The following is a 24,896-nucleotide window of genomic DNA, read 5'->3' as shown; positions in this document are numbered from 1 at the left end:
TGCTGTTTGTATACTGTGCAATTTCTCAGTTTATATTCTAGTCGGTGAATATGGTACAGGCCAGTACCGCCCAGTTTAGTTTTTATTCAGAGAAAACATCCAGACACTGTGTTCAACATTTTATTACCAGTGAGAGTTCTTCTGGCCAAAAATGATCAACTCATGTACACAATAAATAATTTCACCGCATAGAGCTTGTGCGTGTGATGCATCTTGCATGCATAGTACTTCGGGACTGGAAGTACCCTACCTGTTGTAAACCTTAACACTACTTTCTGCACAGAAAGCGTGTTATTGAAACCCTCTTCATTGCAGCGTGGCTGTCCGCAGGCTCTGTGTCCTCATCATCAAGAGGTGGATCTTTATCACTCTCTTCCTCGATGGTGCTGTCGTCGTCACCGAATGTGTCTTTGCATTGAAGGATTATGTTGTGAACGAGGCACGATGCCACAATATAGTTGCTCATTCTCACAGTGGGTTTCATGTCAAGGTACTTAAGCCTTCGTAGCTTTCCTTTCAGCTGAGCAAAAGCTCGCTCAATTACTGACCTTGCCGCCCCTAGCGTTTCATTGAACTTGACCTCCTGTGTTGTCAAGTGGCCATTGTTTCTGTACGGCCGCATGAGACCCATTGACAGGGGATAAGCTGAATCACCTAGAATATGAAAATTCTGCGGCAAGTTGCCTACTACCTCTTCAAGGCCAGATGTGGCGAAAACTCTGGCATCGTGCATCCGTCCTGGGCTGCCTGCGTGTACATTAGTGAATATCATATTGCTGTCGCAGCAACCCTGCAAGATGACTGAGTGGAATTCCTTCCTGTTGTAGTATGCATCTTGTTCGTTTTCGGGGGCCTTGATTGCAATGTGGCATCCGTCCACAGCTCCAACAACTCCTGGAAAGCGCCATTTTCGGGCAAATTCCCGAGCAACATCTTGCAGGTTTGCAGGCCAACGGATGAGTTCTTTTGCAGCACGTGCCCAGACCTCTATAATGCGATCTCTTAGATAAAACAGTAAGCCCTTGTTGATCCCAAATCTATCTGCCACTCCACGAAACGATTCCTGGTTGCCCAGCAACCACAATGTCATCAGGACTTTAGTTTGCAGAGGTATTCGAGGTGCCCTCTCCATGATGAGCCACTCTTGCGTGATTCTCAGCAGCACCTGCATGGCAACCACAAAGTTTTGAATGTCCAGTGGTTGCTGCTCCTGCTCAAGATATGAGCTTAGATATAATGAATTTCATCAGCAACAAAATGGGCCAGTGCATTTTAAGATACTAGCTCACTGCAGTTACAAAATGCATAGAAAGTGTTGCCCTTTTACCGTCATAAAGTAACTCACGAGCGTGTTTAGTGCTTGCTTGTGCTTAGGGAGCCACTGGGGCCGAATTACGGATCGCGCCCAGTCCAAAATAATCTCAAAACCGCTCTCGCTGCCCCGCTCCTATTGGTTGGCCGCGACGCCGGTCACCCAAATCATACACTCGTATTCGCCATGGTGGACAAACAAAATTGTAGCAAAACTGTCAGCTGGGCTTGTTGATTTATAGTTATTAAAAGCTGTTGCAGCGCTCAAGGACGGCACACAGTGAAGCACAGCACCATCCTGTGCTTCTCTGTGTGTCGTTCTTTAGCGCTGCACAACAAAATTGATCGCGTCGTTTACCTCGAAGGTGCTTCGGGTCATCCGGAAATGCTCCTTGAACTGCATGTCTGTGTACCGAGGTACTACGTTGAGTACGTATCCTTCAATGCCACGGATGCTCCTCTCGGCGATTCTGTGGTCTTCATACGAAGAGAGCAAAGTTAATATTCTGTAATGCGATAAAGCAGTTGAATCTTACCTTGAATGGCAACACGGGCAGCTTGCAGCATGAAGGTAAACCGCTGCTGCTGCCTGCGCCTACGGGCGTCAAGTTCGTCGAGTTCGTCGTCGTCTAGCAAGAATTGAAGTAACTTGCGCTTGACTGCTGCCATGGTCAAAATGCGCGCGAAATATTGCCCGGAAACGGAAATGGTGGAAACGTCAGGTGGCGCGCTCATGCGTGCACGGGAATCAAATGGCCGTTAAGTTGCGCTCCGACTGAGCTCCTAGGTGTCGCGCTCGAGTACTCCGCCTCGGAGCTCGGAGCAGGCTAACTTAACGCGCCCATTGCTTTCGCAAGAAAAAAGTACTTGTAGAAATGTTAGGTAATTCTGTAGCCCTCGTCAACAACGGGAGCCTTGCATGTACCTGCCTTTGTAGCGTGAGCTACACTGACCGAGGTTGAGCAGTTTCGCGTGGCTCCTGGAGAGCCGTGCTGCGCATGTGCGTGGAGCAAGTGACGTCACTACGCACAGCTGACGTGCCTCGCTGTGCGCGCTCGCCTTCCTTTCCTTAAAATGAACGGAGTGTAAAACGTTGACAACGCCAACGCCAATGAACACAATGAACGCCGACGGCCTATAACTTCAGCGCCGCGTTTTTGGCACAACCTTGTCAATGCCTGCAGCCCACATCTCTCTCTCATCACCCCACGTACCTACAAGCACGATTCAGACGTCCACTGACCCAGGGAGCCATTATGCGCACTTCCTTTCCCTAAAATGATCGGAGTAGTAGTAGTAGTAGAAAACTTTTATTGAGATCTTTTAAGAGATTCGCGGATTCGAAGCCTCCGTCGTCTTTCGTGGCGCCGGCGACTTGAGGCTTCTCTTCAGCAAGGCTGGGCCCCTAGTCCAGGGCTCCACTGAGTCGCGCTGCATCAGTAGCGTGCCGCACTAAGGCCCTTTGGGCCGCGAGCTCGCTGCTGGTGAGCCGGCTCTCCCATTGCTCCGCACTCGGGAATTCGTGTTGGTGGAATGCTTTATTTCGTTCGCACTCCCATACATGTGATGTGGTATAGTGTGGGTGTGTCGCCGCACCAGGGGCAGTTTGCTCTGTATTGTGTTGGTGACATCTTGTTATAGATGTACAAGTTGGGGAAGGAGTTTGTTTGTAGCCTACGCCAGCCGACTGCTTCCTCCCTCGTGAGGGCTTTGTGTGGTGGTGGGTACTTGAATCTAGTCCCCCTGTATAGTTGTAATGTCTCTGTGTATCCCCCCTCGCATGATAGTAGCTGAAGCTCCAGAACATCTGACATGCCTGCTCGGTATGTAAGCCCTCGAACTAGGCTGTCTGCTCTTTCGTTCCCCGCTACGCCTGCGTGGCCTGGGACCCAGATTATGTGTTGTATGGGTGTCTTCTCAGCAGAGGCTGCTGCCCCACTGATTATCCTGAGGGCCATGCCGCTAATTCTGCCCTTCGTATAGTTTTTACACGTGTCTTTCGAGTCTGTTAAGATGTTTAGGGATCGGCCTTTCCTATAGCCTTCTGCTACCGCCAGCGCGACGGCAATTTCCTCGGCCTCCGTTATGCCCACGACCTCCACTGAGGCGCATGTGGCCATGTCTCCTGTGCTATTAACTACCACCGTAGCGGCTAAGCGCTTCCCTGCATGTACGTACTTTATTCAAATACCCTAAAGGCCCGAGCGGGCATTACATAGGGGGGACAGGGTCCTTCAAAAAAATTCAGGGGGCACTTTGACTGTCTAAAGTGGGTAGAGGCGGAAGCGTTTTCCGCACCACCTTCGCTGTTTCTGTGGCACCGGTAGCGTCACATATAATTGAGTACTAATTATTAAGTGATGACAAATCACTAATTAATGGTTAATTACTGATTAATGCCTGATTACTAAGGCTGCCGCGGTGGCTCAGTGGCTATGGTGCTCGGCTGCTGGCCCGAAAGACGCGGGTTCGATCCCGGCCGCGGCGGTTGAATTTCTTTGGAGGAGAAATTCGAGGCCCGTGTACTGTGCGATGTCAGTGCACGTTAAAGAACCCCAGGTGGTCGAAATTTCCGGAGCCCTCCACTACGGCGTCTCTCATAGCCTCAGTCGCTTTGGGACGTTAAACCCCATAAACCAAACCAAACCAAACCTGATTACTAATTAACTGCTAATTAATGACGCTTAAGCTTCGCCTTTAGGAGTGGAACGCGACAGCGCGTTGTAGCGCTGCCAGGGAGTCCACGGAACACCACCCGTTCAGCGCGATGCCTTGCCCTTTGAACGCAACGCTTTTTGAGGAAAGGAAATTGCGCAGTAATTCTCTGTCATCTCGGTGGACACCTGAACCGCACCGTAGAGGAAGGGAGGAAGTGGGAGTGAAAGAAGATAAAGAGGAGCCGTAATGAAGAAAATGGAAATTGTATTTGAGGAAAGGAAATTACGCAGTAACTGTCTCACAAAATTCAGGGGGGCACTTTTTTGACCTAAAGTGTGGTCACTGATGCCCCTAAGAGTGGAACGCGACAGCGTCTTGCAACGCTGCCAAGGAGTCCATAGAACGCCATCGCCCATTCGGTTCTATGCCTCGCTCGTCAGTAAATTGGTTTTTGAGGAAAGGAAATGTATCTGTCGCTCATTTGTCGGTGGACACCTAAACCTCGCAGGAAGGGAATGGAGGAGGATGAGAGTGAGTGAAGACACCGTATTCACTAGACGCGCCTTTGTTCATTCCAAACCATCGAGCCACCAGACGTGTGGGATCAAGGGACGCTCTATTGTTTCAAATATTCATAAAGCGAGGTGTGTGCTGGAATGTTGTGATTACACAAATAGCTGTGTAGCCCTCCTTCAGCTAGATCTTGAGAAGGCATTCGATTGTGTTTCGCACGATATCCTGTTCTGCATACTCGACCATGTGAATTTAGGGTCCATTATTTGTGAGGGAGTGGCCTTGGCGTACCGGAGCTGCACGAGAAGATTAATTGTAAATAAGAGTTTGGGGGCCCCCATTAGCCTGCAGCGTTCGGTGCGCCAGGGTTGTCCCCTCAGCCCTCTTCTATTCTGCATTTACATTGAAGCGTTGTGTTTGAATATCATGGAAAGTGAAAAAATTCGAGGATTCCAGCTACAGGCAGCAGAAGTTAAGCTGCTGGCTTATGCGGATGATGTCGCGGTGTTCACAGTGAACCGGGAAGGTATAACCGAGGCCGTGGCATGCGTAAAAGAATTCACCAAGATCACCGGTAGTAAAGTGAATTGGTCAAAGTCCCTGGGGCTTTGGCACGGAGATTGGCCAACGAAGCCCGGCAATTTTGCAAACGTGTCCTGGGTGACGACCCCAGTAAAGTACTTAGGCGTTCCACTGGATGGTTATCGCGATAGCGATTCGTACTGGAAAGCACAGACGCAAGCCACGCGTGAAAAGGTGGAAAGGGCGACACCTTTCAATTTTCGCAAGGGCCACAGTGTGCAATCTGTTTTTTATGTCTAGGCTGTGGTACGTGATGCAAGTGTTGCATTGTGCAAGGATGCACGTACAGAGACTGCACCGGATCTTTGCCGTTTTTGTGTGGGCTGCGGACTGGGAACGCTGTAGCCGGACCAATTTGTTTAGGCGGGTGAAGGATGGCGGCCTGAGTCTGGGACACTTATTTCTGCGGCAGATTGTAAGCAGATTTTGTTTTGTGCGCGATGTAAGCGACCCGTTTTTGCGCACTGTGTGCCAATTAAGGCTAGGAAATGCACTGCCGGACTTTGTTGTCACAACCGAAAGTTTCTCGGGACGTATTTTTGGTTACTTTAGAGAGGTTGTCGTGAGTGTTCGATTCCTGTCTGTTCGATTTTCGTATGAATATTTATCTTCTGTTAGCAGGAAGAAGTTGTATAAAGATTTGTGCGACGTAGTTCTTCCACAACCTATGTACAGGGCCTTATACAATGGAGGCCAGGGACGCGACGTACTTAAGCGTGTGAAGGCGATGCAGGTGCCGCCAAGTGCAAAAACTTTTTTCTTTAAATTACATACCGGAACACTACCAGTAAAGGAATTCTTGGAAAGGAAGCAGTTATTTCTACCTTGGGGATCACATTGTTTAATTTGTAAACAACCAGAAACAATAGACCACGTTTTTTTGCACTGTTGGGAGGGGGTATACTTTTGGGACATTTTGCAACGGACTTTAAAAAAGGAATTTCCGCTTGACGCTCATGGTATTCGGTACTTGCCTGTAGTGAGTGAGGATGGGACACCATTCGACCTCATTATGCTAATGGGCCTCCATTGTATTTGGCGCTCCAGAATGGCAGGATAGCATTGCGATCCTGATGCACGGCCAGCACGGATCTATTTTCGGGAGTGCATGCATAAGTATATTGAAGTTCAGAAACTTGCTCCTGAAGCTCCCGAGTGGCTCGAAAGAGTCGAGCCTTTGGTGACGCTTAAGGAGTTTTAATATGATGAAGCCACGCACCCCCGGGCGGATAGTGTTGTTAATTATTGCTCATTGCGCTCTGTAAGTGTATATGTGTACTGTGGTTCTTGCCGAAGTCAGGCAATAAATAAAAAAAAAAAAGCTGGCATGGCGGAGTGGATAGCATGCTCGTCTCTCACGCCGAAGACCGGGGTTCGATTCCTGAGCTCGACGAATTTCTTAATCGGTTTTATTTATTTATATGGCCTGACTAGTAAATCTAATTAGGCTAATTGGGTAATTAAGCAATTAACTAAGCTCAGTCTCACTTAATTGGAGCATAACTATACGATCCCTTCAATTGGTTGCATGGTTACTAGCCAAAGTACAATTGGCCCCGTTTGAAATTCGCGCACTGTGACGTCACGACTGTTTCCACCAATTGAAAAGCGTGACATTTTCTGTCGACAACTGCTGCTTACAACGATGAGACATTAAAGGCTTCCGCCTTAATATGTGCGAACACGGCGAAGCGTGCCCGCGCTCCGCGGAGCGTCAGCGCATCCGGCGCGGTCGCGCATCGAAACAATGTGGCGCATGCGCACAGCAGACTGGAGGCGGTGCTTCGTGTCGTCTGCTACAGCACGGAAGCACGGCGCGCTGTAGCAGACGACACGAAGCACCGCCTCCAGTCTGCTGTGCGCATGCGCCACATTGTTTCGATGCGCGACCGCGCCGGATGCGCTGACGCTCCGCGGAGCGCGGGCACGCTTCGCCGTGTTCGCACATATTTTGAAGGACCCTGTACATGGAGGCGTCCGCATAGACTGTGTTCTCTGATCGGCCTAGCCTCCTTTCTATCTGCTCGGCCCTTGCTTTTCGTCTGTCCTCGTGTAGGTTAGGATCCATGTTTTTAGGCAGGGGTCCTACATTAAAGGTCTTTCTAAGGTCGTCCGGTACGTCCGCGTATCTGTCTACCAGTCCGCACGTGTTCCGACCCAACCTTCTCAGGAGCGCCCTTCCCGTAGAGGAGCCTCTGAGTCTGATGAGTTGTGCCCCCAATTGAGCCTCGGCAAGCTCATCGAAGGTATTGCTGATTCCGAGTTGGAGTAGCTTCTCGTTTGATGCGTTTCTGGGCAGGTGTAGAGCAATCTTGTATGCCTTCCTGAGAATACAGGCGGCTTGCTCTCGCTCCGCCTTTGTTGTTGCGTGGTAGGGCAAGGAGTACATAACTCTGCTAACGATTAGGCTGTTGACGAGTTTGAGGGTATCTTCTTCTTTCATCCCGTACCTTCTCTGAGAGACTCTACTGATCATTCTGCCAACCTGCTCCGCGGCTCTTCTCAGCAGGCTGATGGTATGGCTGCATTTTCGGCTGCTCTGCAGCCACATGCCTAGGATTCGTACCATGTTCTGTTCTTGGATCAGTTGCCCCTCTAGAACTACTTCCAGCGAGGCTTTGGTAGGATTTCTTCCGATCCTGATGATTTCCGACTTCTCCGTCGAACATCTCAGGCCTCTCTCCCTGACGTAGGTCTCTACGCAGGTGTAAAACGTTGTCAACGCAGACGCCAATGAACACAACGAACGCCGACGGCCTATGTCTTCAGCGCCGCGTTTCTGGCACAACGTTGTCAGTGCCAACGCATGCAGCGCGCACCTGTTACTACCGCCACTCAGCTTAAAGCATGGTTGAGGTGTCCTCTGTTCCAAGAGGGCAGTTATGCGCCTTCCCTCTGGCTCAGGTGTCCACCGAGATGTGGGCACTTCGACCTTACCTCACGCTACGTATATCCTGGCATAGCAGAGCTAAGCCACTGCCAACTTTTTTTTCTCTTTTGGCTCAAGCAACACCTTAGCATAAAATCTGATGAAGACTCACAGAAAACTGCGGTTATTTTGTTTTAAGTGGTTGCTTGCTACAGCCGGCATCACACATACATTTCGCTTTAAATGTTCAGCTAATTATTTCAAAGCCGGTGTCACATAACAGTGGCGCACTCCTTTTAGCACTTTGCCGAGAGATTGGCTCGTATTTGATCACAGTTTTATAAACAAGAAGACGCCATAAGAGCAAGTTCAGGTCTTCCGATTGAAACACACCGCTGTCACTCCATCAGACGTTCCTTGGAAAACGGCGAAACAGGCAGAACTTTTAGGGTCATCTGCACTTCCTTTCCGTGAATTTCTGCGCTGCCGTCGTCTTGGCTCTATTGTACGTGTTCGTGTAGAAAACGCGGAACAACACAAGAAACAGGATTACTATCGAAATCCACGATAAAACTTGAGCTTTCGGGTAACCGCAATCGATGAACAGTGGCAGAACCATGTGAGCGATCATTACGACGAACTGGGACATCTGGATCTGGGTTAGGTAGCGCTTCCACCAGAGGTACTCCCGCACCGAAGGACCCAGCAGAGACAGACAGTAGTAGGAGTACATTATCACGTGAACCAGGCTGTTGAGGACGACGCTGAACATGACATGACCGTCAGCTCCGCAGGCGAGGCCGAACCAACCTTCGAAGACGACCAGGACGTGGTGGACCACGTGCAGGAAGGACACGTGCGAGTCCTTCTTGCGCAAGACGAAGAAGATGGTGTCCAGGAAGTCAGCGATTCTCACCCACAGGTACCACCATGCGTGGGCGAGCAAGCTCATGGTCATCTCGTCGCGTGCCCCAAAGTCGACGCCCTGACAGAGGAGGCTGTAACCACCGCCTAAGTATGTCCTGGACAGGAAGGCCACCACGAAGTAGCAGTTCAGGACCGCCATGGAAGCGTCGTAGAGCACGATGAGGGGCTTGATGTTGTCGAAAGGTTTGCGCCGTTTCATGAAGCGAGGCCCACCGATTTTGGCCACGTAGACGTAGGCGCACAGCAGCACTGCGAGGAACCGCTTGTTGCCCACAAAGGCCCATCCGTCCGTGCGTGGATCCCTCGGTAAATACGTTGCCAGTGACTCGTACAGTGTAGCCATTGCCGCACTGATGAAAAAGTATCGGGACTTACTTTCTTTAGCAAGTGACCCAAATGGAGTCGCTGCTGCCCGCGGTGACACATACACGACTGAAATTTCCTAGATTGCGTGGCACCTTTATGCGCTCCTCCTTCCATTGGACAAAGCGGCACGTGTGGACGAACAGCCTGGCGTATCCTAATAACGATTAGCAACCGCAAGGTGACACCAGGCAGAAGCCGTGTTCAGCATTGAAAGTGGTAGAACAAGAATACAGCAAGGCAACGCCCACGTAGATCCCTGCCCCTTGCATATATAGTGCCGTAACAGCCACTTTAATGGACAACCACCACATTATCTTTGGCCGCGGGGCTTCGATTCCGCCGCTGACGTCAGAGTCTTCATCTGCATCTGAAACAGCGCTGCCGCAGGCGAGCTCATGGAATACGTAACTAGCTTTTATTTTTAATCTTCGACGATGCTTCAAGGTCTAGTTAACATTCACGGCGTTACGTAAAGGTGTCACGTATTTTGCAACGGCAGTGCCAACTGCCGGTTGAGTGTACGGTTGCTGAAAATATATTTCACGGTTTGGGAAGAAAATGAACGAGAACGAAGCCGTTTGGTTTGCCCATAAACGGTCTCTTTTTTTTTTACAACATTTTTGAACAGGTCACCACCGTCGTTGTCATCACCACCACCAAGTAAGAAGGTTTTTGTGTTAGGCTGTTGCACGGTGCAGCTACCAGATTTTTCTTTTCGTTATACAAAGACGCACTCACACGCACCTGGGCGCACAACATGTAAGCACGCTTGCCTTCTCCCCGAGTGAAGGCCTTTTCATAGACCCTCTCCTTGCGCTTTGTATACGCCCGTGACGGCGCTATATATGCTCGCAACAGTGCGCTTCACTGCTCTACCCGGCAAACGCACGGAGTGATCCATAGGGGGTTCCAGCACCGAGCCAAGAAGCTACAGTATATCAGCCCTAAAAGCCCCGCGAGCACTTTCCCTTCGCAGTGCGACATTTGACAGTGCAGTGAACGGATACCAGTGTATCGAGCTGCTTCGGCCCGCGCCTGATCCACCCCACCTCGCCCCATGAGTCGCTGCAACAGTTTCCAGGCTCCCACGATTCTTTTCCACGCGCTGCAGGCCTTGGAAGCTTCTGCAACCTAACGCTGTCTTGCCGCATAATACTGTATGGCTCAAGTCCGTGAAGAGTCCTTCCTGTAACTCCATGCTATCCTCCAGCGCAGTCTGTTTGTTAAGCAATATGAAAATTCTTTCTATAGTGATAGTTGTACTCAATGCAAAACTCGAATTTCAGTCCGGTGTGCGTACACAGGGTGTCCAGACTCCAGGCTAACTTTAGCCAAGGGTTAAAAAAGAAGCTATTTGATGGTTGGTTTGGTTGGTTTGTGGGGTTTAACGTCCCAAAGCGACTAAGGCTATGAGAGACGCCGTAGTGGAGGGCACCGGAAATTTCGACCACCTGGGGTTCTTTAACGTGCACTGACATCGTACAGTACACGGGCCTCGAATTTCTCCTCCAAGGAAATTCAACCGCTGCGGCCGGGATCGAACCCGCGTCTTTCGGGCCAGCAGCCGAGCACCATAGCCACTGAGCCACCGCGGCGGCGAAGAGGTAGGCCAGTGAAACCACTTACATACAGTTACCAGCCGGCTTGCGCATCTAGGCAATTTTTTTGTATTGCTATTAATTAAGTAATAATTAAGATAATTTTTTCAAATGCGTAAACATTGACTTTAAACAGCAGATGTGAATAGCAAAGTTGGAGAGTTCCTTCAGAAATCCCCACTCCATTTATTTGCGATAAAGAAAGCCTCACGTGTATTTTTTTTTTTTTTTCGAACTCCAAAGAAAGCCCACGAAATACAAAAAAAAATTGCGTGACTAGGAGGCGTTAATGACGAAAGAGTGTATGAGTCGTGTCTTAACGCCTCCCACGTGGGGGCCTTAGGTCCCCACGTGGGAGACCTAAGGCCCCGTCGGCGAAAGCTCTGCAGGACTATGAATAAAGTTGTTACCAACCAAACTAGGAGGCGTTGGACTAGCGCAGTCGCGCGCCACGATTGTGCTGCTCTCAGTGCTGGCTTGAGTGAACGAAATCAGCTGCTGGTATGGTGCGACCCCATTCCACCGCCAGGCCGATATGTCGACGGTGGTTGCGGCGCCTGTGCAAGCTAGTCTGCAAGCGTGACGGTGCAAGTTGCAGCGAACGCACCGGGCATTGTGAGTGCGATGAAAAGCCCAAAGGTGGTAAACACAAATGCGACGAGTTTTATTCGTTTTGTTTTTACTTATCTTGTTTTGCCTCTCATTATTATAATAAACTAAATCAAAGGCCTTAGAAAAGCCTACGAAAATGCCAGCAAACACCGCTTTGTTTTCATGCTCCGCTAATTAAATACATTCTTTCCGCTCTATCAATGCTAACTCAATGGATTTGTTCCTATGGATACCGGCCTGTAATGTCACATATAATCCCGATCGTTTAATAGAGAACGGTAACTTTTGCAGACTGCATTTTCGCTGCAAAAATTGCCGACTATAAACATTTGTTAAAAATGTGATGAGTATTGGGACAATAATGTTAACTACATGATTAACTGGGCATCTTGGAAACCGTCAGTGTCACAACTGCGCTGCTGTCGATTATGGTTTTTATAACTGACACAACTTTAGCTATGACAGAAGCCAACAGCCACAGAAACCAAGGGACACAGGGTTTTTTTTTAATTTAATTTATTTATTTTGTGCTGTTGTTCGATTTAGAATATATCCAGTGTGATGAGCTGAAAGTATATTGTGTTGTCATCATGAGTGCACGCACATTTACTAGCATGGGAGGACGTAAAGCACGAGTAGTGACTATATTTGTGAAAAAAAAATGTTAAATACGTCAGCTAATTCAATACTTGATAAATCTTTGCCGTTGATTGTAATTTCGATAACGGATTAAGCAAATGACAACGATTTATGAGGGTGTCACACCCCGACAATAATACACTGTGTTGACGGCATTCAATGTTCAGGAAAGATAAGTAGTATGCTGCACGTGCTTGTTCCATCTTCTTTGTTCGCTTATTGCCATGCTTTTTAAACGCGACAACACCATCAGCTGATTTTACGCGAAGGAATTTATAGCTTGTCCTTTATTTTCATTTCATTGTGTAATTCAAGTGTAATCCATGGTTCCTTGTTTTATTTTTGCTTTCTCTACGTGTCCTGGGAGGGAAGCTTTTGTGGTACAGTAGGGTCAGTATATCAATGGACTTTTTGTAGCCCTCACTGGCATCCGGAAGGTTGGTGATCACATCCCATTCTAGTAGCAAGAGGGCGTCGCGAAAAGATTTCAGAGTTGTGTATGTAATTAATCTGTACAGCACCGCAGGGAACTTTTCCCCGTTGACCCACTTATCTTCCCCAGAGAAACACCGGCAAATGATCGCTGATAGAACTCGATGTAACTCCAGATTTAATGTTTGACTGCAATGAATCCGTGTTAAATAAATTCAGAGTTGACTCGCCTTCAGGTGTTACCTAGGTGACATATTAAGTCGGCAAAACGGTTGGATAATACAATCATATTTAAAGCATTCTATGAGTGACTATTGTAGTCATGTCAATGTTGAAATCTGCACCTCCTATTGAACCTTTGGAGTTATGATTTCGAACCACAAATGCAGGAAATTGATCGTGAAACCGTAGAAGGCAGACATATCACCAGTTCGGGGTCGTTAACAGAGGGAATATACATGCGTATCCGTGCACCGACAACAATTCATAGTCTGGCGAGACTGCAGTATAAGAATCAAAGATTTGACATTCAGCATTACCCGCGATCAGCAACGCTACTCTGCCCCCTTCGAGAGTGTAGCCTGTTTAAATAGTAGCCGTTATATTTAAGCAAACTAATCATAATGTTTTCAATTATGCAGCGTAAAAAACAAAAAACAATGCAATTAGGCATCCTAGAAAGCATCACTTTCGTTAGTGCCCTATGTTTCGATTAGAATATTAAGCACAAACTGAAAAGAGAACCCGGCAAAGTACAACACTTTGTTTCTCACATATCGCGTATTTAGGTGGATACATGTTAGGCACGCTATGAGAAATGCTGCTACAATTTCATTTACATCATCAGGTAAGTAAAACTCCACTTAATCATGCATTCTGCAGTAATTTCAACAAACTGCACTCGTCGAGCTCACCCTTGTCCTTATTATGAACTGCATGAGCTCGCTCGGTCTTTCGAACAAGCACATTGCCATTGAGATACCCAGAAAGCTTGTAATCTTCATCTTATGTTTCTTCTTTCGCAGACCGTAGAAGCTCCCTGTTGTAGCAAGTCAAGATTTCTTGAAATAAAATTCGCGAAATGTCGTCCCCAAGGGCGTTCTTTCTCTTGAGGCACGTGTCTCTGGTCTCTTGATTTGCGAAACGGGTAATTCCTGGCACGTTGCCCTGCATGGCGGGAAGCCAATGTTCGTATGCAATGCCAGCCTCTGCAAGCTGAGATAGTGATTTCATTTCAAGAGTCTTTGGCTTTCCGAAACAGGGGTTCAGTGGGCTTCTATGCTCAGTCACCACTTCGGAACTCAGGACCACTGAACTGCTGTTGTTGTTGTTGCCTGCCGTTGAAGGTCGGATTCCACCAACACGTGCACTTTTTCCTCTTCCAGTTCTGTCACTCTTTTAACGCTATCGGGTTAAAGGCCCCGTTCACTTAAAATCCGGTGTAAGCATTGTCGACGTCGGCGTTGTGAGCGAAAAGTCACGGGCATAGCTCGGCAGGTTGTCCCCAGAGAGCAACCTAGGAGGTAGATGGGCCATCTGGGTCACGTGCCCTTGCGGCTTCATCGCAACTTGCCCCCCGGATAGTTGGAAAACTGCCCACCGTGGCAGGTGGAAGTTAAATGAATGATTCGTCGCTCGGGAAGCGCAACCTGGGCCGCACAAGGCCCATCGCTGGAAGCACTTGCCGTCGCAGAGCAGTGGCACATCTCTTAACCGCTCCCACTGTGCCAGAAGTGGCATGAGGACTTCCAGGGGTCTTTGAATGCAGAGAATGACCTTCTGCATATAAGGGAAGTAACCCATTACGCTACCACGTCATACCCTTAAGGCGGAGCTTAGGTCCCTTCCAATTTTTCTTGGCTCCTTGGTTTCAGTGTCTCGCTTAGAGACCATTTCTTGAGATTATTTTTATTTCTACTACAAAAAAATGGAGCGTTTGTTCCATGTTGTTGACTTTTTCTAGCAGAGCCAGCAGGCTTTCAAGTTTCTCGTTGATTGATGCTATCAATAAATTTACGTCAACGTACTTGTCAGTGCGACTAGCCCGAGGGCCCACGCTCTTATATATCACCAACGTGCAGGCCTTCTTCGCCGTCTCTGACTTGAATTTCTGGAAATTTTATTGCAGACCAGCACACTTCCCGAGCTGATACTCGTGTAAACGCTCATTACATCTCTTAGACCCTTCATCCTGCACGAGCAGCTAGCACGATGAGCAAGTGGCAGGCATAGCGTAAAAAAGGCAAAAACAGACAAAAACAAGAACTACTGGCTAGTCCTATTGCATCTTTCTATAGCAAAAGCATCAGCGACATTACAAAGCTGCAGCAGTACGAAGATAATGAGCAGAATTACTAACCTCCAAAGAATTCGAGGATGAGACGCATTTCCGGATATTGCCCCGCTGCAATGCGCCCCACAACCCAAATCAAATTCGCGTGGACGCGACGCGTGCTCTTGGAACACATTATGTATTAATGCGAAAACATTATATGTCCCATTAGCACAAACTCCGTCCGCCGCCGTCTGTGGCACGAAATTCGGATGATGCAGTGAGTCTCAACATATGTAAGCGAACATGTATAGTCATGAATAATGAAACGTAAAGTGCTATGACCTATGAAAGTTATGATTCATAGTCATTCTGCAACGTATCAAGACTCGTTATTTTACAAGTAACGAAATGTAAGGTGTATAGAGTTTGTACAAATATGCGCAGTCATAGTCATGACGCATGACCCATAATCGTAATGAAACGTAGCATGGCTCAGCACTTCTGTAAGATATCATGACTAAGCACTTTAAAAGTAGCGTAGTCGTGACGTACAGTCATATTCATGACGCATGACTCAGCACTTCACTCCTGCAAAGTATCTTGACTCGGGACTTCACAAGTAACATAATGTAAGGCGTGTAGAGTTTGTACAAACGATGCATAGTCATACCTCGTAGTCATAGCCATTACTTATGACTCACAGTCATTCCGCAACGTAGCAAGACTCAGCACTTTAACGCTTTCGCAATCTCACACGTAAGCAGTCTTAAGTGTCCCTGCCAATTTTTTTATTTTTATATGACACTTCTACAATAAAAAGATGTATAAATATCTCTTAAATATTTCATACCCTCGACAATAACAATTGTCTTCCCAATGTTTCAAGTCATCCTTCCTTTTTACTCTCTTCTGGTTCAGATGACATTATAGTATAGAGTTAGACGATCCCAGCTGTCAATGAAAGCCTGGCGTATTTTGCTGTATGTAGCTGCTTTCTATGTATGTCTTGCCTTTAAGCTTTTCGTGTTTATTTGTTCATGCCCAGTGCAGCCGACGCGCGGCTTTATCACTTTGTGACACAAGATGCAGCCAGATTTATTTTGAATTACAGTAGGAAGCTGGTACCGATTCTTCATTGTTTGAGATTGTTGTGAGCTTTTCTTTTCCGCATCGTGCCTCGAAAATTCGCTGTCAGATTTAAACTGTGTGCGACCGAAAGTGGCGGACACTGTGCTCTTCGACGACTGCCGAGCACGTATGTTGCTATCGCCGGCGCCGCCGAGTTCAGTTCTTTGTGCGGCCGCCAAGTCAGCCCAATGAAGAGTTTTGTTTGGGAGCCTTCCGCTGCCTTCCTGCTAGCCGGACTGCTATCACAACAACGGGACAATATCCAGGTGTCACTGGAACTGCACGTTCGAGTGCTGTATTAACAAGCCGCACTACACATACGAATTCAGTACACTTTCACACAATGCAGTTTCAGTTAATAATGATGAACTCTCTTTTAGCATACATTTGCACAGCCTGGCTGCTATTTACACAGAGTTGTAAGAAGAAGGTAAACATATATGTAGGAGTGTGTTTAGGTCCAGGTCGCAAAACACATGCTTTTCGGATCATGAAGCAGCCTTGTACAAGTAAGGCGGAACAGGCAGCAGGGCTGTCATCACCTAAACTTCCTTTCTGTGTCTTTCTGCACTTGCGTCTTCTTGGTTCTAATGTAAGCGCTGGTATAGAAAACACGAAACAACATAAGAAAGAGAAAGGCGATAGAAATGCACACAAAAACATGCGTCTTCGGGTAACCACAATCGATAAATAGTGGCAGAAGCATGTGAATGATCATGACGACGAACTGCGCCATCTGGATCTGGGTTAGGTAGCGCTTCCACCAAAGGTACTTCCGCACCGAAGGACCCAGCAGAGACAGACAGTAGTAGGAGTACATTATCACGTGAACCAGGCTGTTGAGGGCGACGCTGAATATGGCTTGGCCGTCGGTTCCGCAGGCGAGGCCGAACCAACTTTCGAAGACGACCAGGACGTGGTGGACCACGTGCAGGAAGGACACGTGCGAGTCCTTCTTGCGCAAGACGAAGAAGATGGTGTCCAGGAAGTCGGCGATCCTCACCCACAGGTACCACCACGCGTGGGTAAGCAAGCTCATGGTCATCTCGTCGCGTGCCCCAAAGTCGACGCCCTGACAGAGGAGGCTGTAACCACCGCCTAAGTATGTCCTGGACAGGAAGGCCACCACGAAGTAGCAGTTCAGGACCGCCATGGAAGCGTCGTAGAGCACGATGAGGGGCTTGATGTTGTCGAAAGGTTTGCGCCGTTTCATGAAGCGAGGCCCACCGATTTTTGCCACGTAGACGTAGGCGCACAGCAGCACTGCGAGGAACCGCTTGTCGCCCACGACGGCCCATCCCTCCGTGCGTGGATCCCTGGGGAAATACGCTGCCAGTGACTCGTACAGTGTAGCCATTGCAGCGCCGATGAAAGATCTGGCGCGCCTCAGCAGCCCAGGGCACTTTCTGCAGCAAGTCACCCAGATGGAGTCGCCGCTGCCCGCGGCGAGAGTGGACTTCGCTAGAACCGACAGCGCCTTTATGGGCATTTTGTTTTTCTTACTTCAGAAAGAGCGGGACGTGTCGACAAAAGTCCTTGCGGGTTTTATTCACCTTAAGCAGATTTTGTTTTCAGAGCTAACATTCGTGAGAAAGCAAATACGGCTCTACACGGCTAAACTATCAGTTTTTCCTTGAGGTTTGTACAGTCTCAAAACGGACACGAACGAAGGTGGCCACCTTTCCTCATCCGCGTGGCTACGATGCCACCGTCAAAGTATTTTTTTTTTCTGCGTGAATCCTCCTTTTTCTCTTTTGCCGAGCGGAGTCGTCGGCAGACGGGTGGAAAATCAAACAGCGTTTTTGTTTTTAATTTGTATTCTTTAAACGCTAAGTCGCTTAAACACTAAGTCGCTTAAAGAAACCATTTTAAAAAAGGTAAAGAGTCCCAGGGGTTTGCTTCTCAGCCTTGTAGTTAATTGAGCCGTTGTAGCATCCTCAAAATCCACAACTTTTGGAAGGATGGGGACGAGAGTTGCTCTAACCTTCTTCAAACTTAGAACGATGGCGCTGTATTACGATCACATAGCATCGTACAGAAGAAAGCACGTACTTTGATAAGGGCTGCATCTCAATGGACACCGGAAAATAAAAAGAAACAACCATGCTATACGTCTTGAGCAGACAACGAAAGGGAAATGAGGACCTCGTTATACGAGTAACATACATCTGAAGGAAGCAAATAGTCACTGAAAGCAAGGACAAACATATAGCGGAATCATTTAAAGCTTTATTTCTTTACTTTTTAACTTGTGGTACTGACCAACAGGAAATTAACAGTGTAATCGCTTTATGCATGAAAAATGAGTGATGACTGAAGAATGAAAAATGACTGAAGAAAAAGCAACCACATGCCACCAGGGGGATCCGAACCCACGACCTCCGAACTTAGCATACGGAATATATAGGCGACAAGATACATTTTCAATAGAGCGTGCCTGCTGCAGACTGGAATGACCTATTCCAGCATCATTGCTGCCATCATGTGCTCATCCACATCCGCTGAAACAGTTACCAGTCAACTTTCGCTGTGTTAACGCCTAGCCGCTATATAAGTTTGTACCCGAACTCGAGTGCGGCCGAGAGCGGCGGGCACCCTGCTCTGCGACGACTGCCGAGCACGCTTGCTGGTATCGCCGGCGCCGCCGAGTTCAGTTCTTCGTGGGGGAACTCAGGCAGAACGTTACGCGTTGTAAGACACCTTGACTTAAAACCCCTTGTGGCGGAGGAGGTTGCAATAGCGATCGCTCTAACTCAGCCAGGTACCAAATACGTAGTAAGCGACTGCAAAGCCGCAATTAGAAATTACAGCAAGGGACGCATCCACGAAATGGCGGCTAAATATCTAAAAGATTTTATCCCAGCCCACAATATTCTAATTATCTGGACCCCAGCCCACTCGGGTCTGGTTGGAAACGAGGCCGCCCACAGGCTCGCCCGCTCCTCTTTACCTCGGGGAGCCGTGGACACCTCATACGAATTCAGCACCAAAGAGGAAACCAATACCTTTAATAGCATCACAGACATTCAGAAAAAGAACAAAAGGATCTATCCTCCTCCGGATAGATCGCTTAGCTCGGCTGAGGCCTATGACTGGAGAAGACTCCAAGCTAGAAACTTCGCATCCCCGCTCTGGAGGAGCTGGACAGGAGGTGACACGAGGGAGGATGCGGAGGTGTGCGAGTTCTGTGGGCATACCGCTACACTCGAACACATACTATGGAGATGCCCCAGTGCCCCAGGATATGGCAGAATCAATAATGCAGAGGAATGGGAGACCATACTCAGAAGTGCCGACCTTAGCATACAACGATACGCTACCCGCCTGGCAGCAGAAGCTGCGCGACTATACCGTTGCTAGTCTTCCAGCTGCGACGCTGCCCCTCCCCGGACGCCTGCGTGCGGACCCGGAGGGGCACGGGTCTTCTTCTGGCGGAAATAAAGTTTCTTCACTCACTCACTCACTCGTGGGGGAAGGTCAGCACAATAAAGGCTTTTGTTTGGGAGCCTTCCGCTGTCTTCCTGCTAGCCGGACTGCTGTCACTACAACGGGACAATATCCAGGTGTCATTGGAATTGCGCATTCGAATGCTGTATTAACAATCGGCACTGCACATAGGAATTCAGTACACTTTCACACCATGCAGTGTCAGTGAATAACGATGAACTCTCTTTTAGCATCAATTTGCACAGCCTGGCTGCTATTTACACAGAGTTCTAGATAGAAGGTAAACATGTAGGAGTGTGTTTAGGTCCTGGTCGCAAAACACATGCTTTTCGGACCACGAAATAGCCTCGTACAAGCAAGGCGAAACAGGCAGCAGGACTGGCATTACCGAAACTTTCTTTTTGTGCCTTTCTGGTCTTTCGTCTTCTTGGTTCTAATGTACGCGTTGGTATAGAAAACACGAAACAACATAAGAAAGACCAAGGCAATAGAAATGCACACAAAAACATGCGTCTTCGGGTAACCACAATCGATGAACAGTGGCAGAAGCATGTGAACGATCATGACGACGAACTGGGCCATCTGGATCTGGGTTAGGTAGCGCTTCCACCAGAGGCACTTCCGCACAGAAGGACCCAGCAGAGACAGACAGTAGTAGGAGTACATTATCACGTGAACCAGGCTGTTGAGGGCGACGCTGAATATGGCTTGGCCGTCGGTTCCGCAGGCGAGGCCGAACCAACTTTCGAAGACGACCAGGACGTGGTGGACCACGTGCAGGAAGGACACGTGCGAGTCCTTCTTGCGCAGCACGAAGAAGATGGTGTCCAGGAAGTCGGCGATCCTCACCCACAGGTACCACCACGCGTGGCTGAGCAAGCTCATGGTCATCTCGTCGCGTGCCCCAAAGTCGACGCCCTGACAGAGGAGGCTGTAACCACCGCCTAAGTATGTCCTGGACAGGAAGGCCACCACGAAGTAGCAGTTCAGGACCGCCATGGAAGCGTCGTAGAGCACGATGAGGGGCTTGATGTTGTCGAAAGGTTTGCGCCGTTTCATGAAGCGAGGCCCACCAATTTTGGCCACGTAGACGTAGGCGCACAGCAGCACTGCGAGGAACCGCTTGTTGCCCGCAAAGGCCCATCCCTCCGTGCGTGGATCCCTCGGGAAATACGCTGCCAGTGACTCGTACAGTGTAGCCATTACAGCGGAAAGATCTTCTGGCGCGCCTCAGCAGCCCAGGCCACTTTCTGCAGCAAGTCACCCAGATGGAGTCGCCGCTGCCCGCGGCGAGAGTGGACTTCGCTAGAAACGACCGTCTTTATGGTATTAGGAACGGCGACAACAAGCCTCGCCGGGTGGCAGCCAGCGCGCCCACATGTTTCTAATGAGCGGCTCCGAGCAACTCGATGGTGATTGCTCCTAGGCCTGCCGCCATGGACCATACGGAGAGGACCCCGATGACAGCTGGTTCCAATTATCGAGCTTTGCCCGGTCAGAGTGCAGGACCAAAATGAACGGGCTGAAGTTGGAGCAAAACCGGACCCCCTTTCCGAAGTTTCCAACGCTGCCGCGGGCAGACGGACGTTATCTTAATTCCCCAATTGCCGCGACTATGCCGCGGAACTAAGGGCCTCGTTTCCGGCGGCTCTTCGGCGTGCCGAGCGCTGCGAAGAGCTGGCGGGCGTCATTCCCAACCATTGCGAACATCTCTAAGGACAAAGGAACACATTCCGACCTTTCTCCGACCTCGCGTTCCGGCCTTGAGCGACGGATGTCATCTGATGAAGAATAGGTGTCGGCAACCCGTGGGAACCTTCGGCTGGCCAGAAATCATCCCCTACCGCAGCCGACGGTACATCGACGGCAACTTCCTTTCCCCCAGACTCAACGCGTGACGGGGGTGTAACCATAAGTGCGGTGGTACGAGTTCGTGCGCACAAGTGAAAGCTTTTGGCCCCTCCCACCCCGGCGAAGGCGTCCTCAACCTAGGGGATTTAGGTTACGAGAACGCTATAAAACTCGACAACGAGTGTGGCAGAATCGTCTCACTTCTGATCTCTTTTCTAGTAAAAATATAAATAAACCTAACCTCCCTTCGCCACCAACGAACTTCGCTCAGCTGCACTCCTGTCCTGGTCGGAACGGGCCTCGTCTTGACAGTGGTACCGTCGAGACGCGACCCCGAACCTCACCTTCAACAATAGGTTTCTCTTACTTCAGACAAAGCGGGACATGTCGACAATAGGCCTTGCGGGTTTTATGCACCTTAGCAGATTTTGTTTCGGAGCTAAAAATCGTGAGAAAGCAAATACGGCTCTACACTAATCACTCGCATCCCCCTCCCCCGAGAAGCACTCAACCCCGAACGCAGACGGGATTACAAGGTCTCTCCGATTCCCCAAGTCATGGACCCCTTACACAACCACGCAAGACGACAAACGAGAGGTCGCCACAGACAAAACAACATCGCCAGAAACAAAGACCCGCCGCCGCGGTGGCTCAGTGGCTATGGTGCTCGGCTGCTGGCCCGAAAGACGTGGGTTCGATCCCGGCCGCGGCGGCTGAATTTCTTTGGAGGAGAAATTCGAGGCCCGTGTACTGTGCGATGTCAGTGCACGTTAAAGAACCCCAGGTGGTCGAAATTTCCGGAGCCCTCCACTACGGCGTCTCTCATAGCCTTAGTCGCTTTGGGACGTTAAACCCCATAAACCAACCCAACCAAGAAACAAAGACCCACTCTACGTCGACGCCAGCACCTACCTGGGATGGAAAGCGGCGGTAGCCCCCGCATTGGACAACAACGGACAAGATATGACTAGCTCATCGATCAAGAGCGATAACTGCGTAGATAACGCCGAGGAAATCGCAATCACCCTTACAGATAAACACGCCAGCAACCTAGATAGAAAACACAATATTCTGCTATTCAGAAAAAAAAGAAAAGCCTGCCGCGCTTGTGTTGTGTGTGTGTGTGTTTTTGTGTCGCTTATAGCGCAAACGTTTGCATAATGATCAACCAACTGACCCCAATTGTAGCATTGCTAGCTTTGAGAGCCTACCACCTGGATCGAGCTCAGAACTCGATAGCGAAATCAACGCGCGAAATAAGACGGAAGTAGCACAACCGCACTTGATGCCGGGAGAAAGCGTTTAAAGACCAAAACAACTGTTCCATTTAACGCTGTCAAAGCTAGCGCCTTCCTATTTCTCTTTCACTCTCCTTACTCTCTTCTCTTACGGCGCGATTGCGCTCTCCATTGAGAAGTGAGACAGTTTTCCAATTTTCTTGTTTGCGCTGCCTGCATCCGAGATCAAAAAGTGGTGAGTTTCTTGTGGTGAGCGAAAGTTAATAAATGCTTTGATTGCTGGCTTATTACACGATACATCTGCCATAAACATAATTAAATGCTCTCTTTTTGCTGACGACACGTTGCCGCTTTTCGTGCCTTGTACCACTCGACAGCAAAACAAGCGCGGAGTAACACACCTTATTTTTTAACGCGGACTGTTTCCGTACTTCCTTACCTTTCACAGCTTGCGCGCTATGTATGAAACGGAGCATAACCTTGAGCCTGTGCTCCAGTTTATGCGGCATGGATTCCAAGAGAAGGCAAGCGTAGCAGGGAGCAGCAGAAAGTTAGGTGGGCGGATAAGATTAAGAAATCTGCGGGGTTAGTATGGCCGCAGCTGGCACAGGACAGGGTTAATTAGAAAGATATGGGAAAGGCATTTGACCTGCAGTGGGGGTAGTCAGGCTGATGATGATGACTGCGGTCATTTTCTATGAACACATAACTTTCCAATTTAGTCCCCGAAGCACTGCACGAGCCTCATTCTGAGGCCCGAATTCAAGTTTCGCGCGCAAAGTTGGTTCAGCGCGCCTCCTGTTCGCAGCGTCCCTCTAGCGGTGTTATCTGACATCATGTCTGGCATTTTCGCCGAAGCAGCCCCGCCGCATTCATTATATTCATGCATCAACAGTATGCTGTCGAATATTTAAACATCCCACAAGCTAGATTCATGTCGCCAACGCGTTGCAGTAGTGCATCATACTGATGATGGTGATAATTACAACTCATTTGAGTGTTTGCCAGACGTGCGCAACATTGTGCAGGTTGTCTCGCACGCACGGGTGCAGCAAAAGCACGGACCAGCGCAGAATGCGGTTCCTACTGCTTTACAGTGCACGAGGGATTCTTTAGCGCAAGAACATAGCACGCCGCATACGCCTATTACGCTGCGCTCCTGTTCTCAGTCGAAGTGCAGCGACGGCAGCATCCGCCGATCTCGTGCTTAGAGGCGAAGCAAGCCTACAGGATTGCCACACGTCACGCCAGTGAACAAACGCTCAAGGCGGCCGACACGGAGTCGGCGCAATGTTTCGCCGTAAACCGCCGCTTCCGACGAGACCAACTCCGCCCACATTCGAAGCAATCCAGGAGGACTTGAACAACGCTTCCGAAGACGTCGTGTTTACTCTGTTGCCAGATGGTAGCAACCTCGAGGCGGCCACCGACGGTGCTGCGGCCTCCGCGAACGAAAGCGACGGACCGATGACGGCAGACGCGGCGTTCCTGAAGGTGAAGCACTTCATGGAGATGAGCGACAAGATCGCCGGCCTCGCCGAAGTGCTACAGAAGAAGACTGAACACCTCAAATCGGTCAGGGACGATCTCCACAACGAGATAGAGAGGGTGAAAAATTCTCTACAAAATGTAAAACCCTAGTTCTTATTTTATACCTTCGTTTACATCAATTACGCGTTGACTTGCATTCGTGTCTGTGTGTACAGCCTCATAAATCTTCGTGCTCGTGCACCACAACAGCGGCGCCGATAATTGCAGTTTTTCGACATAATAAAAGCGTGCAAACTAAAAAAGTGGTGAGATCAGTGACTGCTAAACAAGTGTTCAACGCACATAAAAGCACTGAGTTGCACACGTTAACCAAAACGGGCAGATATTTCACGAATTTCCCGAAGTCCCCGGCTTCAGTTTCTGTCTCTGCTGCTCCTGAAAAAATTTGATGACTTCAGGTGAGTGCATCAGGGCCATTTTCTTCTTGTTGAGCACCTCTGTGAGCAGCGTACTCCTGAGGTAGTCCGCGTTGCGGCTGGCGCTGTCGTCTTTGGCATCGTCCCCTTTTTTTGCTGCCGCTGAACTGGATGCGCTAGCTGAGGCAGTCTTCGAAGTACTCGGTGACGCTCCGTCGTCTTCCATGGAGTCAGTGTCACGGGTTCAGTCCACTTTTTAACGGATGCCGCAAACCGAGACTCACGCTGAGGCGTCCTTGCTAGCTACCAAGCGCACTTCGGCCATTTCCTATTATTCGGTGGGCGGCCATAACAAACATTTGGTTGCTACACGTGGCGCCCCCTTAGCTCTGCAACAGCTGTTCTCGAAACTGAAACCGAAGGCGAAGAGCAGGTAGAGATATACTGCCATAATCAGCCGATTAGCCTGGCTTTTTTTTTTTTTTTCCTGGCTCGTGGAGCACCACAACTCATCCCACTGGCCCAGTCATGCGCAATGAGCGC

At 49.2% G+C, this 24,896-nt stretch overlaps 2 protein-coding genes and 3 pseudogenes across 2 annotated transcripts; 1 reads left to right on the top strand and 4 right to left on the bottom strand.

Moving 5' to 3' along the window:
* Positions 1 to 150: 150 nt before the first annotated feature.
* LOC149371856 (uncharacterized) lies at positions 151 to 2,153 on the bottom strand. The gene is made up of 3 exons (XM_089585388.1): positions 1,848 to 2,153; positions 1,670 to 1,788; positions 151 to 1,165 (listed from the first exon to the last, which is right to left on the bottom strand). The coding sequence occupies exons 1-3, from the start codon at positions 2,044 to 2,046 to the stop codon at positions 269 to 271; spliced, it is 1,215 nt and encodes a 404-aa protein (XP_089441514.1). The 5' UTR covers positions 2,047 to 2,153; the 3' UTR covers positions 151 to 268.
* Positions 2,154 to 8,139: 5,986 nt separating this feature from the next.
* On the bottom strand, positions 8,140 to 9,325 carry LOC149371855 (very long chain fatty acid elongase AAEL008004 pseudogene; annotated as a pseudogene).
* A 7,123-nt stretch (positions 9,326 to 16,448) lies between these two features.
* LOC149371854 (very long chain fatty acid elongase AAEL008004 pseudogene) lies at positions 16,449 to 17,267 on the bottom strand (annotated as a pseudogene).
* A 2,474-nt stretch (positions 17,268 to 19,741) lies between these two features.
* On the bottom strand, positions 19,742 to 20,560 carry LOC149371853 (very long chain fatty acid elongase AAEL008004 pseudogene; annotated as a pseudogene).
* Positions 20,561 to 23,431: 2,871 nt separating this feature from the next.
* Positions 23,432 to 24,119, top strand: LOC149371852 (uncharacterized). Its single transcript, XM_089566147.1, has one exon. It carries the CDS (start codon positions 23,737 to 23,739, stop codon positions 24,085 to 24,087), a length of 351 nt encoding a protein of 116 aa, XP_089422273.1. The 5' UTR covers positions 23,432 to 23,736; the 3' UTR covers positions 24,088 to 24,119.
* Positions 24,120 to 24,896: the final 777 nt, after the last annotated feature.

The sequence above is a fragment of the Amblyomma mixtum genome, chromosome 1, assembly GCF_055824585.1.
Source record: "Amblyomma mixtum isolate Tamu chromosome 1, ASM5582458v1, whole genome shotgun sequence".
NCBI classification, from domain to species: Eukaryota; Metazoa; Arthropoda; class Arachnida; order Ixodida; family Ixodidae; genus Amblyomma; species Amblyomma mixtum.
Note: the sequence above shows the minus strand (reverse complement) of the source record. Positions and strands in the feature narration are given on the sequence as shown.

What these genes read in the sequence shown, in the direction of transcription:
- LOC149371852 (XM_089566147.1), top strand. Translation starts at nt 23,737, where the DNA reads ATGTTTCGCCGTAAACCGCCGCTTCCGACGAGACCAACTCCGCCCACA.
- LOC149371856 (XM_089585388.1), bottom strand. Translation starts at nt 2,046, where the DNA reads ATGAGCGCGCCACCTGACGTTTCCACCATTTCCGTTTCCGGGCAATAT. An exon ending in TGCCCGTGTTGCCATTCAAG is followed by an intron (nt 1,789 to 1,847) that starts GTAAGATTCAAC and finishes CTTCGTATGAAG; the next exon opens with ACCACAGAATCGCCGAGAGG. An exon ending in TGACCCGAAGCACCTTCGAG is followed by an intron (nt 1,166 to 1,669) that starts GTAAACGACGCG and finishes GTTGCCATGCAG; the next exon opens with GTGCTGCTGAGAATCACGCA.